This window comes from Pelodiscus sinensis, chromosome 2 (genome assembly GCF_049634645.1).
Source record: "Pelodiscus sinensis isolate JC-2024 chromosome 2, ASM4963464v1, whole genome shotgun sequence".
Lineage (NCBI taxonomy): Eukaryota > Metazoa > Chordata > Testudines > Trionychidae > Pelodiscus > Pelodiscus sinensis.
Genome location: NC_134712.1, coordinates 38991799 through 39004643, shown reverse-complemented (window position 1 = coordinate 39004643; position 12845 = coordinate 38991799). Strand labels below are relative to the sequence as shown.

At 43.4% G+C, this 12845-nt stretch overlaps 1 protein-coding gene across 2 annotated transcripts in view; it reads right to left on the bottom strand.

Annotated features, from left to right (window-relative positions):
• The window catches only part of MTERF3 (mitochondrial transcription termination factor 3), a 35782-nt gene that overhangs the window by 19371 nt on the left and 3566 nt on the right, over window positions 1–12845 (bottom strand). For both annotated transcript variants that reach the window (XM_075920341.1, XM_075920342.1), the window contains exons 3-4: window positions 12230–12382; window positions 9519–9708 (exon numbers count right to left, since the gene is read on the bottom strand). In XM_075920341.1, the coding sequence (XP_075776456.1) occupies window positions 9519–9708; window positions 12230–12382 (343 nt within the window). The remainder of the gene's footprint in view (window positions 1–9518; window positions 9709–12229; window positions 12383–12845) is intronic.

Below are 12845 nucleotides of genomic sequence, written 5' to 3'. Positions count from 1 at the left end.
TATTACATACAGAACTTTTAATGTTTTGGCACAGAATTCCCCCAGGAATAATTAAGCATTGCAAGCACAGGCCCCGTGATCCTCCAACATTTGCAGAGCCACAAGAAGTGTGAAAATAGGAGGATTTCTTGGAGGACAAAGTGCAGTGCAACATAATGAGAACCAATTCAAGGTTGCTCATGGTGTTCTAGCTGCAGATGGTGGTGCACATGTTCTGGATCCAAGAAATGAGCACTGTTTATATCAGATGATAATGAAGACTTGGGATGATGATTAGTGGCTGTATATGTTTCAGATGTGCAATGCACCATTCCTGGACACATTCGCGTGCTGAGCTCGTCCAAGTCCCCTAGTGCAAAATGAGAGCACTGACAGAAGAATTGAGTGGCAACTGCACTGTGAAATCTTGTAGCAGATTGCTACTTATCAGTTGGAATCCATTTGGAGTTTGGAAATCCATCACAGGAGCTGTTGTCATGCAAGTATGGAGGGCCACCTGTTGTCTCCTGCTATGTAAGACTGATTATGGACAACATACAGGACATAGTGGATATACCTAAAGCTATGAGGCTCCTGAAATGCAGTAGAGAAACAGATGACATGCATATTCTTATTTTGGCACCAGTTTGCTTTGCCCATATCAGAAGAGACTAAATTTCCAAAGTTACGCAACCACTGATGAATCACCAGGAATGCATCTTCAGGAAAATATACTGCTCAAGAAAGGTTCATGATACGTGCATCTTTAAACACACAGGACTTTTCAGAAAGCCAAGATCTCCCAGGATCATTCTTGGCATTTCTGTGTTCCCAATGATAACTTGCTGGTTGAGAAAGATTTTCTGCTTATAGCTATCTGCTCCCTTGGCTCATGAAACTGTACACCAACTATCTCAACAGCACCAAGGAAAAATTCAGTTATCGGCTCAGCAAGTGCAGAATGATAACTTAATGTGCTTTTGATAGATTAAAGCAACACAGATATTGTCTGCTCACAAGATTAGATCTCACTGAGAAAAATGCCCCAATGATTATAGCTGCCTGATCTCTTGCATAATCGCTGTCAAGAACGGGGGAAGGGGAAGGAGGAGGAGGAATTTGCTGTTGGGACTGGAAGTAGAGCAGCTGTCTGCTGAATTGAACAGCCAGACACAAGGGCTATTAAAAGAGCTCAATAGGGAGCTATATGATGCTGGTGCTGACAAGCGGAGGAGGCTTTGAAAGGAAAATAACAGTGAACAAGAGTAAAGCGTTGTGGTATACTGTGCTCTAGTTGGCCCTACTGTAAGTTCCCAAACAACTGTGAAATGTTTAGTGCGTAACACCATCAGACACCATTTTATCACACATGGATCTATTAGTTGTGTCACACTATACAGTAACATGTAAATTGGTTTCTTTCAGTTGAATTTATAGTCTAGTTACATTTTAAAGACTAAAAAACGTATAGATCAGGCATGTCAAACTTGAAGCCTACTAAGGGCCACACAAATGGAAACTGATAGCTTTCAGGGAAACCAAAGAAAATGTACTTCTATTGGAAAGTTGTAATTATTTATTATTATAGATTATGTTTTAGGTATATTTTATAATATTTTTTCAGGTCTTGTTTTAATATAATACAATAATTTGATGTGTAAAATTGTTATTTATTCAAATTTATATTTAAATTAAAAATTATTGTATACGGTACTTTTAAATTTTGTATATGATATATAACTTGTTTTGTTGAAATAAAAACAAGTATAGACCATGGTCAATCAAATAGAACAGGCTTCTGTGAAAATTTCAGATACTTTGTAAGTTTGAGATTTTGCATAAACATATAATTATTTGTGCAACTACAAAAAATGACATACATTTGCTATAAAATTAATATACATTTTGTGATTTCATTGGGAAATAAATATAAACCAAAACATTAACAAAATATCCCCCTTCACTCCCCCAGAACCAGGTACTCCCATATCCCCATTCTAACCCAATTCCCATCTGCTCCCCTAGAGCACCTGCCTCGCTCTAACCCAATGCCTCCTCCCTCCCCCAACTCAGACACTCCCAGCCCCTCTCCCCCATAACTAATGTCTGGGTCCTGGAGCCAGCATCTCCACCATCACACATTTCTTCCTCAGGAGCTGGGGAGGCGTGAGCATAACAGCCAGCTGTGAGCAGGCACTTGATGCTTGTACAGAGCAGCCCAGCCAACCATGATCTGCACTCGGCCATGTGCTCCGAGCGGCCAGTGGGCTGCCCTTTATTCTTTTATAAAATGTAGTGGAAGGCCACAAAAAATTTTGATTGGGCCACATGCAGCCCACCAGAAGCCTGTTTGACATGCCTGATATAGATGGTATCATGAGCTTTTGTGGGCACAACCCACTTCCACCCACGAAAGCTCATGATATCATCTACATAAGGGGTGGGCAATAATTTTTGCCTGGGGGCCACTTCAAAAATTTTTGAAGTATCCCTGGGTCACTGCGGAAGGTGCGGGGCCAAAACAGGAAGGGGTGGGACTACCCAGACCATGAATAGTCTGGAGTGGGGGAGCCCCTTTGCCCTCTCCTTCCCACTAGGCACCCATGTCTCTGGTAGGGCAGGAGGCAGCTTCGACGCTCCCCCACCCCTAAGCCAATCAGGGGTTGAGGACGGGGAAGCGTGGGAAGCCTCCTCTTGCCTTTTCGAGGAGTACGTGGCACGTGGAAGCACCATGTGCTGCTCGCAGGGTGGGGGCAGAGCAGAGAAAGCTTTACGTGCTCCCCCACCCCAAAACCCTAACTGGCCTGAGGGCAGAGGAGCAGCAGGGTCTCCATGGACTGGATCCGACCCATGGAGGCCCTTTTGCCTACCTCTGATCTACATGTTTTGTTAGTCTTTAAAGTACTACTAGACTGTTGTGTTGTTTTTTAAGTTTTTCCTGTTACAGACTAACTCAGCTACCCCTCTGAAGCTTATAAAAAAGGTTCTATACTATACCATTCCTTTTTGCATCCCTGTTTCCTTTCTCCTTTGGCGAGTTGGGCAGGCAGGAGTTTTTGTAAAAACATATCAGATGTGCACACAGTGCCCGCTCTATATCTCAGCTAGTACTGGATAATCAGAACCTCAATTCTAAAGAAGTTGGCATTACTGAAGTGATAGATCACCCCATGTTTTGTTGCAGATTTTCCATCTCCCAGTCATAGTAGAGATTTGGGAATAACATGGCTTTCTCAACTAAAAGTCTTATACGTGTTCGGATGTTGTGACTGTGAGCACCTGGAGAGGCAGTCTGCTCAAGGCAAAGTTGGCCTTGAATCTTGATATCTATGGCTTCAGTTGAATGGCTTGTGTGAAATTTGGAAGAACAGCTCAGAGAGACCTGTTTCCTGTTCTTTAGGATAGAATCTCATGGAAAAAAGTCCACATGGCAGAAAGTCCACATGGCAGGAAAGAAAAAGTCCACATGGCAGAAAGAAAGCCAGGCTTGAAGGGTATCTTCAGCCTTCGGCTATTTACTGCTTCAAGTGCCTTCAAGAAAGTAAGGGTGATTCTTGTGTTGTGTGTTAGTTTTATTTAAAAGTTTTTCGAAGTATTATTTTAATAGGTAAGTTCTCTCATATGAATGTAGTTTTTTGCTGTGCGATAATGTGAAAAACAGTTAGGTTAACTAGCTAAGTAAATGGGCAGTTAGGAAGCATTACAGATTGCTTACAATAAATGTATTAGGTATCTTGTTAGTCTTTAAAGTGCTACATAACTTTTTTTCTTTTTGTTTTACCAAGATCAGATTAACACGGCTACCTTTCTATTACAATAAATTTGATATGCTCAAAATCTTTTTTACTTGTTATTCATTAAAGCAATGTGTTACTCATTTGCTATAGCTATAACAGTGGTTTTTAATGCTTGAATGAAATATAGTGATGACATTCATATTTAGGTTGTATAAAATTAATTTCTCTCGTGTTTTATAAAACTTACATATTTAAGAATTTGACATTTTTTATATAAAAGACATGAACCTAACGAGAATGGGATATGAACAAACTAAAGAAAAAAAATATTTAACAGAATATAAACCACAAAACTGGTAGGTAAGGTCCCATGGGAAGCAAGACTGAGGGGAAAAACAACTGAAGAGACTTGGCGGTTTTTCAAAGGGACATTGTTACAGGCCCAAAAGCAAGCTATTACGCTGCGTAGGAAAGATATAAAATATGGCAAAAGACCACCTTGGATCAACCAGGAGAACTTGCAAGATCTAAAAATAAAAAAGGAGTCATAAAAAATGGAAACTAGGACAAATTACAAAGGATGAATATAGGCAAACAATACAAGAATGCAGGGGCAAGATTAGAAAGGCAAAAGTATAAAATGAGCTCAAACTAGCTACAGGAATAAAGGGAAACAAGACGACTTTCTATAAATATATTAGAAGCAAGAGGAAGACCAAGGACAGGGTATGCCCATTGCTCTGTGACAATGAGGAAACAGTAACAGGAAACTTGAAATGGCAGAGATGCTTAATGACTTCTTTGTTTCAGTCTTCACCGAGAAGTCTGATGAAGGAATGCCTGACATAGTGAATGCTAGTGGGAAGGGGGTAGGTTTAGAAGATAAAATAAAAAAAGAACAAGTTAAAAATCACTTAGAAAAGTTAGATGTCTGCAAGTCACCAGGGCTTGATGAAATGCATCTTAGAATACGCAAGGAGCTGATAGAGGAGGTATGTAAGCCTTTAGCTATCATCTTTGGAAAATCATGGAAGACAGGAGAGATTCCAGAAGATGGGAAAAAGGCAAATATTGTGCCTAGCTATAAAAAGGGAAATAAAAACAACCCAGGAAACTACAGACCAGTCAGTTTAACTTCTGTGCCAGGAAAGATAATGGAGCAAGTAATTAAGGAAATCATCTGCAAACACTTGGAAGATAATAAAGTGATAGGGAACAGCCCGCATAGATTTGTAAAGAACAAATCATGTCAAACCAACGGATAGCTTTCTTTGATAGGATAACAAGTCTTGTGGATAAGAGAGAAGTGGTGGACATGGCATACCTAGACCTTAGTAGGGCATTTGATATGGTCTCGCATGATATTCTTATCAATAAACTAGGCAAATACAACTTAGATGGAGCTATAAGGTGGGTGCATAACTGATTGGATAGCTGTTCCCAAAGAGTAGTTATTAACGGTTTACAATCCTGCTGAAAAGAAGTAACAAGTGGGGTTCTGCAGGGGTCTGTTTTGGGACAGGTTCTGTTCATTATCTTCATCAGCAATTTAGGTATTGGCATAGAGAGTATGCTTATTAAGTCTGCAGATGATACCAAGCTTGGAGGGATTGCAATTGCTTTGGAGGACGGGGTGATAATTCAAAATAATATGGAGAAATGGTCTGAGGTAAACAGGATGAAGTTTAATAAGGACAAATGCAGAGTGCTCCACTTAGGAAGAAACAATCCATTTCACATATACAGAATGGGAAGTGACTGTCTAGGAAGGAGTACGGCAGAAAGGCATCTAGGGTTTATAGTGGACCACAAGCTGAATATGAGTCAACAGTGTGATGCTGTTGCAAAAAAAGCCAAAATGATTCTAGGATGCATTAACAGGTGTGTTGTGAGCAAGACACGAGAAGTCATTCTTCCGCTCTACTCTGCAGTGATTAACCCTCAGCTGGAGTACTGTGTCCAGTTCTGGACACCACATTTCAAGAAAGATGTGGAGAAATTGGAGAAGATTCAGAGAAGAGCAACAAAAATGATTAAAGGTTTAAAGAACATGACCTATGAAGGAAGACTGAAAGAATTGGGCATGTTTAGTTTAGAAAAGAGAAGATTGAGAGGGGACATGATAGTGGTTTTCAAGTATCTAAAAGGGTGTTCACAAGGAGGAAGGAGAAAACTTGTTCATCTTGGCCTCTGAGGATAGAACAAGAAGCAATGGGCTTAAACTACAGCAAGGGAGGTTTAGGTTGGATGTTAGGAAAAAGTTCCTGTCAGAGTGGTTAAACACTGGAATAAATTGCCCAGGGTGGTTGTGGAATCTCCATCTCTGGAGATATTTAAGAGTAGGTTAGACAAATGTCTATCAGGGATGGTCTAAACAGTACTGAGTCCTGCCACGAGGGCAGGGGACTGGGCTCGATGACCTCTCAAGGCCCCTTCCATTCCTAGTATTCTATGATTTAACAGAAAAATGACTGTCATTAAAGTGAAGTTTGCTTTTCGGTGTGCAGGGACACAAACACAGGGTGAAAGGCATTTGATAATACTACATAAAGGTGTAATCCACTGCCCATTGATTTAAATAGAAATCTGAAGTCTTATACTGCATGACAACTGTTCTTTTCTGGGAACATAAGCACTATTATTCAATCTACCATTTCAGTTCTAATTTGGGCAAAAGAAGAATTAACTGAATGCAACATTTTCTGTCGTCAGTTTTCTATAGACTCACAACTGAATCTATATTGACTCTACAGGGATATGAGACATAACTCCTCAAAAGGACAGGGGAACCAGAGTGATACCATATGTTAGGAGAAACTCCCACTCTTGCATGCACATGGCATCTTTGGCTTTGCTCCAGGGTCTTTGATTCCCAGAGAAGTCAGAAACCCAAAAGCAATGAAGCCATCTAATGGTGCTATCCAGTCTACTTTGTATTTGTGATATTTGTAGTGCATTAGTGAACAGACCAAGACTAAAAGTAGTCTTTCCAAAGTAGGAAACTAAAAGGTTCTACGTTGCCAGAGACATCATGATCTTTTAAAGCTCCCATTGCCACCACGTTGCTATTCAGGACAGAATACTACGTACAAGCTGTTTATTTCAACTTATGGTGTCACTGAGGGCCACACTATGAACTTATTTAATTCAAGACATTCACTTACTCTATTTACTTGAAAGGGTGAAAAAAAAGGACATTTTTATCGTTACGTAACTGAGGAGCTCTGCTGTCATATATATTACATAAAGCTACAATCAGAACCTATCTGGTCAATTTCTTTCACTCTTTTGCAACAAGGCAAGCAAGCAATTCAGTTTTTTCAGAAGATGAAGGTATCATCCAGTGTACTGTTTCTTTATTAGATGCAAAGAATGGTCCTGTTTTGTTCTATATTTTAACTAGGGTGACCACATTTTCCCTTTGCCAAATTTGGAACAGCGGGGGGGGGGGGGGGGGAAGAGGGAGAGGAGGGGAGCAGAGCAGGGCAGGGCTGCCAGCGCTCGGGGCTTTAGCCCAAAGGTGGGGGAGGGGGGCGCTGGCACTCAGGGCTTCAGCTCTGCAATGGGAGGGGAGCCACTGGTGCTCATTACTCCAGCCCTACAGTGTGGGGGAGAACAGCCGCTGGCACTCATGGCTCAAGCCCCACAGTGGAAGAGGCAAGGAGCCACCAGCACTCAGGCTCCAGAGGCTGAAGCTCTGAGTGCCGGCAGCTCCCCACCCACTCTAGCACCACTGCAGGGATGAAGGGCAGCCCTGGCAGCATGCAGGGTGTGGAGGGAAGGAGAGCCACCAGTGCATGGGGCATCAGCAGCTGAAGTCCTGAACTCTGCTGGTTTCTCTTCCCTCCCTTCCCCCCTACTACAAGGGAAATGTGGGACAATATGCCCATTTATAAAAAAAAAAAGTCAGGACACCAGGAAGAGTTCTTAAATATACATATAACACACCAAAAAAAAACCCTTTCAAAAAGACAATCTTTCTAGAAATGCACCAAAAGAGCAAAAATAAATGTTTCAGCTACCTATATAGGAGAAAGATTGTATGGTTAAGTACAATTCGAGGTAGTTGGTAACTGTTAGTCATCCAATCTTTCTGATGCCCGCCCCCCTCTCCCTGGCTCTGGGGCAGATGCTGGGGAGCTGCAGAAGCTGGTAGGGGCGGCCTGCCAGGGAGAGGGGCAGGAGACACGCAGCGCGGCCTGCCACGTCTGCCACAGCAGGAGCCTGCAGGAGCTGGCGGGGTGCATGCGCAGGAGGGACAAGTTGAACATCCTGTGAGACAGACAAGAACGGTGACGGCTTAATAGAAAGACTGTCTAATAAGGGACTGTCCCGGTAAAAATGGGATGGATGATCACACCCTAATTTTAAACCTTTTTAATTCCCACTTTGGCAACTGCTATCTCTCAGCCACTTTCACTTTAGAGAGCGCAACTGTCAGCCCACCCTGATAAGGACAGGCTAGTGTATTGGTTGGAGTAGGAAGAAAGAAGCTCGAAAGGTGTGGACTACTGGCATCCTTTTAGTAGCCTGTTGGCAAGATGCAGGAACTAAGGTCAGAGCTGTAGTCAGTAGTCAAAAGTCAAAGCCAAAGGCTAGATTGGGGGCAGGAACCAGAGCTGAGGGTCAGAGAGAGAGCGTGTCAGCCAGTGCAAAAATCAAACTGAAGTGAGGAACTAGAGTGAGCAGGGTTGCAGGAAAGGAGAGGCTCAACACAGGGGCAGGAAAGAGGCAACATTGAATGCAAGGCAGAAACAGTAGAAACAAGGTAAAGTAGTAACAGGAACAAAGTAGTCACAAGCCTTGAGAAGCTAGCAGCTGCTGGTGCGGCCTTAAGAACTTGCTGGCCTCTGCATCAAAACAGGCAGCCTGCTGCACCCAGCTGTACTAATGCAGGCTTTGATTCCTAACCACAATGTAGCAATTCTACGATTTATTCAGTTTCTGTTTTGAAATTACTTTATGCTAATAGACACAACCAATGTAATAATAATAAACTCAGAATTTCCCATTGCTAGTAAAATGCAGTTCTACTAAGTTTAACTGAATCGGTTTAAAGAATTGAATAAGCCATCTCAGCAGGTGGGCAAGACATAGAAATTAGGCTACTGATAGGATGCCAGCAGTCCACATCTTTCGAGCTTCTTTGTTTTGTGTTCTCTGCTAGTGCGACTCACTCCCACAAAATAGCCAGTTAAGATAATTTTATTGTGACTTAATTTGTGTTTTTCATTCTCAGAGTAATTTTGAGCGCATATTCCCACCTGTTACAACTGTAGGGTTCCCAGACTAATAAATCTACCTGATTTTTTATTCTACCTTTTTGAGCAGTGGCAGACTTAGATATATGTGACTGCAGGATTCCAACACTCACGGGCACCACAATTAGCCCACATAATTCTGATTCCCCTCCACAGTCTCTGGACTTAATCTGGTAACAGCAGTGCAAACCAATTATAATTGCATCTCTCTGCACCCTATTTAGAAAGTTGCACTCTCTCACCCCCTCATATCCTGGTTCATGTAGAGGTGGCAGACATCAGCAGGTACAGATCTGCATGAGCAGCAAGTGAGCAGGGGAACAGAAAGGTATGGGGCAACCAACAGATTTCTTGCACAGATGCATAGATATTGAGTTGTGAGAGATGAGGGGGGAGGCATTTTGTATGGAGTTTCACTTAGGGCCCTGCATTTGAGATTTTAAAGCATTTACATATTAGACTGAAAATCCCACTGTAGTATTTTACTTATTGTACAGATGGGTTAATGGGTCTAGGACTTCTTGTTTCATGAAAGACCTACCTTGTCTCCAGAGCCTCCATGTCTACAGTAAGAATGTATGGATTTTGGGTCAGGAATGGCCCCAGCTGATTATCTTCTACACCCACATCTTTAAGAAACAAAAGTATTTTTCGTATATCTTTTTCAAAATCCAGTCTCAGTAGGAGTTGGGCCGCATTTGGACGTTTTTCCACTTTGGATAAATCAACTCCTACAAGCAAATAAATCAGAGACCACATTAGTTGAATGCTTAATAGAGATGTTAAAATGTGTGTAATTAAGTAACAGTGTAGTTGATGAAAATGTCAACAGTTACACTCAGGGTGGCAGTAGGCTCCCTAGGAGCCAGTGCATGCAGGTAGCCAGCTTTTAAGCTGTCTCCCCACACGTACTGGCTGCTGTCTGCAGGGCGGCAGGCAGCTCCCCAGGAGCTGGTGCATGCAAGGAACTGGCTTTTAAATCGTCTCCCTGTGTGTACCGGGAGCCTACATGTAACTGTGAATGTTAACCGATGAGCCCAGGCTGATTAGTTAACTGCATACATGAGTATACAGGCAGTCCCCGACTTACGCGGATCCGACTTACGTTGAATCCGCAGTTACGAACACGGACTGCGGACTGCGTGGTCCCGCCGCCCGTGTACTCCCGGGCAAGAAAAGCTGCTCCGCGTCTCCCTGGTCTGCAGACCAGGAAGACGCGGAGCAAAGCCGCGGAGGGGCTCTGGCAGCGGAGCAGCCCAGGCGCGCCTGCGCTGCTCTGCTGCCAGAGCCCCTCCGCGGCTTTGCAAAGCCGCGGGGGAAGCCGGCAGGGGGGCAGCCCAGGCGCGCTGCGGCTGTCCCGCTGCCAGCGTCCTCAGAGGCTTTGCTCCCTGTCTCCCTGGTCTGCTGGTCTCCAGCAGACTAGGGAGACTGGGAGCAAAACCGCAGAGGACCCGGGCGGCGGGACCGCGGTGCGTCTCGGTCCGCCACCCGCGTCTTCCTGGTCTGCTGGGAGGGGGGGGGCGCAGCTAGTTGGCCCCCCCCCCCCCAGCAGACTAGGCTTTTCTCCGTCACCTGTGGCAGAGCAGCTGGGGCGCTGCCGGTTGGTACCGCATCGACGCTACTGGAGCAACCCAGCAGCACCCCAGGTGCTCTGCCCCAGGCGACCCCAAGTCAGCTGCTGCTGAAACTGACCAGCGCTGACTACAGGAAGCCCGAGGCAGAGTTGCTCTGCCCCGGGCTTCCTGGAATCAGCGGCTGATCAGTTTCAGCAGCAGCTGACTTGGGGACGCTTGGGGTTCTTAAGTTGATTCTGTATGTAAGTCGGAACTGGCGGTCAGTTTCAGCAGCGGCTGAATCTGGACACCAGTTCCGACTTACATACAGATTCAACTTAAGAACAAACCTACAGTCCCTATCTTGTACGTAACCCGGGGACTGCCTGTACTTCCATTTAATTAAACATTGGGGTTGTGAATTAAAAAGATAGTCAAAACAAACATAATCCATGTTGCACTGCAAGTATTAAGTGTTCACCATGACTTTTGTGCACATAGACGGAATATTTTGGTTGTTCATGAAACTATGATCACAACAGCTAGTATATCCAGAAAAGAACCCAGAAAAAAACAAGCTCCAAAGTTTTTTCTAACCCAAGTTTTAGTAGCAAAATTTAGATGTTTTCTTTCTTCAGAAAATAAACTAAGACCACAGGTTTCAGTATTGCGTCCAGAGAAGATAAGCACAGCAAGATGCATTTCACTCCATATTCTGAGCCCAGAGGTATGTGGGGGTGGGGCTCTCCAAACTCTCCCTTATTTGGGCACTATAAATTAGAGGGAAATTTTATTGCCAATTGTCTTTGGTTACCAACCCAAATAGTTCTCATTATTAGACCGTTAGCCAAAGGCAATTCTAATACAAAACCCACCCGCCCCAAATAATCAAACAATTCACTTATTTCTCTGGGCTTCTTTCTTGGGAGATTTATTCCACATTAGAAGGTGAAAATTTCAGTCTGCACTACTGTATCGTGCAATAACTAGCTCATAGAGACCCTGCTGCCACACACCAAAAGTTCCCTACCATGCTGATTTAGTCCCATTTCAAAAAGTACAATGTTAATATACACTAGAGCAGTGTTTCTTAAACTTTTTAAGACTGAGGAACACTAAACAATTTTTTTTAAATGGAGAACACCAAGGATTTTTTTTGTTGAGGAGGGGGGAAAAAAAAAAGAGAGAGAGTCTTGCCCCTTTAAGGGCAGCCATTCCAAAGAGAAAAGTTGTTTTAAAAAAAATGCCCCCAGGGAAAAGTTGAGCAGAACAAACAAAAAAAGTTAAGCAAAAACAAAAACAAAAAACCCACCAAACAATTTGCCCTTTTATCAGGAAAGCAGGAATTGCCCTTTTAAGGGAAACCATTTTGAACTCTGTTCTCCATGGCCCACCTCCAACTGACTCACGGCACACTGGTGTGCCATGGAACACACTTTAAGAAATGCTGCAATAAAGAAATTTTAATACATGGCAGCAGAGCCCACATGGACCAGTTAGTATATGTCACCTTAGAGAGGATTAAAACTTACAAACTTTCAGATATAGTGTAGACAAAAGTCTCAAATCTCTTTGGATTTCCCCTGCCACAAGTCACATTTACTGAACTAAACACATTTTAACACCACTAATCAAAATATAAACTAAAGAACACAACACATCAAGCACAAGTAATCTGCCTAAACATCATTACACTTACCCAAAAGCACTAATTTGCTCAGTGTTTCTGAACGATCAACATAGTCTCGAAGTGTGAAGGAACTAAGGGGAAGGGGTGGTTCAGCTACAATCTGCACAGCTTCTTCCTCAGAGATCTCATCCAGAGCAGATGAAGGCAGTGTATCATCCCAATCTAGAAGCCAGTCATATAGAAATGTTAATTGATTTTCTTCCCAGTCTGTCTCAAGAGCTAGAAGTTAAAGTATTTTCCAAATAAGATTTACTAATGTTGGTGCTTTCTTCCTTTTTTTCTTAGGGTGTTTCCTCCATGTGGCAACAACAAACATAATTAGCTGTAATGTGATTAAATCAATAGATTCTTTCTAAGGATGTAAGAGTAAGCTTATGGGGTAGTTGAGTCAACTACTCACATTCTCCCCTCCTTGCTGCCTCTGTATCAGAAGCTGTGAGGGGGAAATCAGGAGCTGGTGCTGGGTGGGAGCTGGCTTAAAAAGAGTGTGTAACACTCCACTATCAGAGGCAGGGGAGGGGGAGGGAGGAGAAGAGGGGCAGAGGGAGGGCTGCTCCAGCAGCAGCCCCTGGCTGTGGGAACCCTCCACAGACATAGGCTGCTGCCGCGAACCAGTCCCCATCTG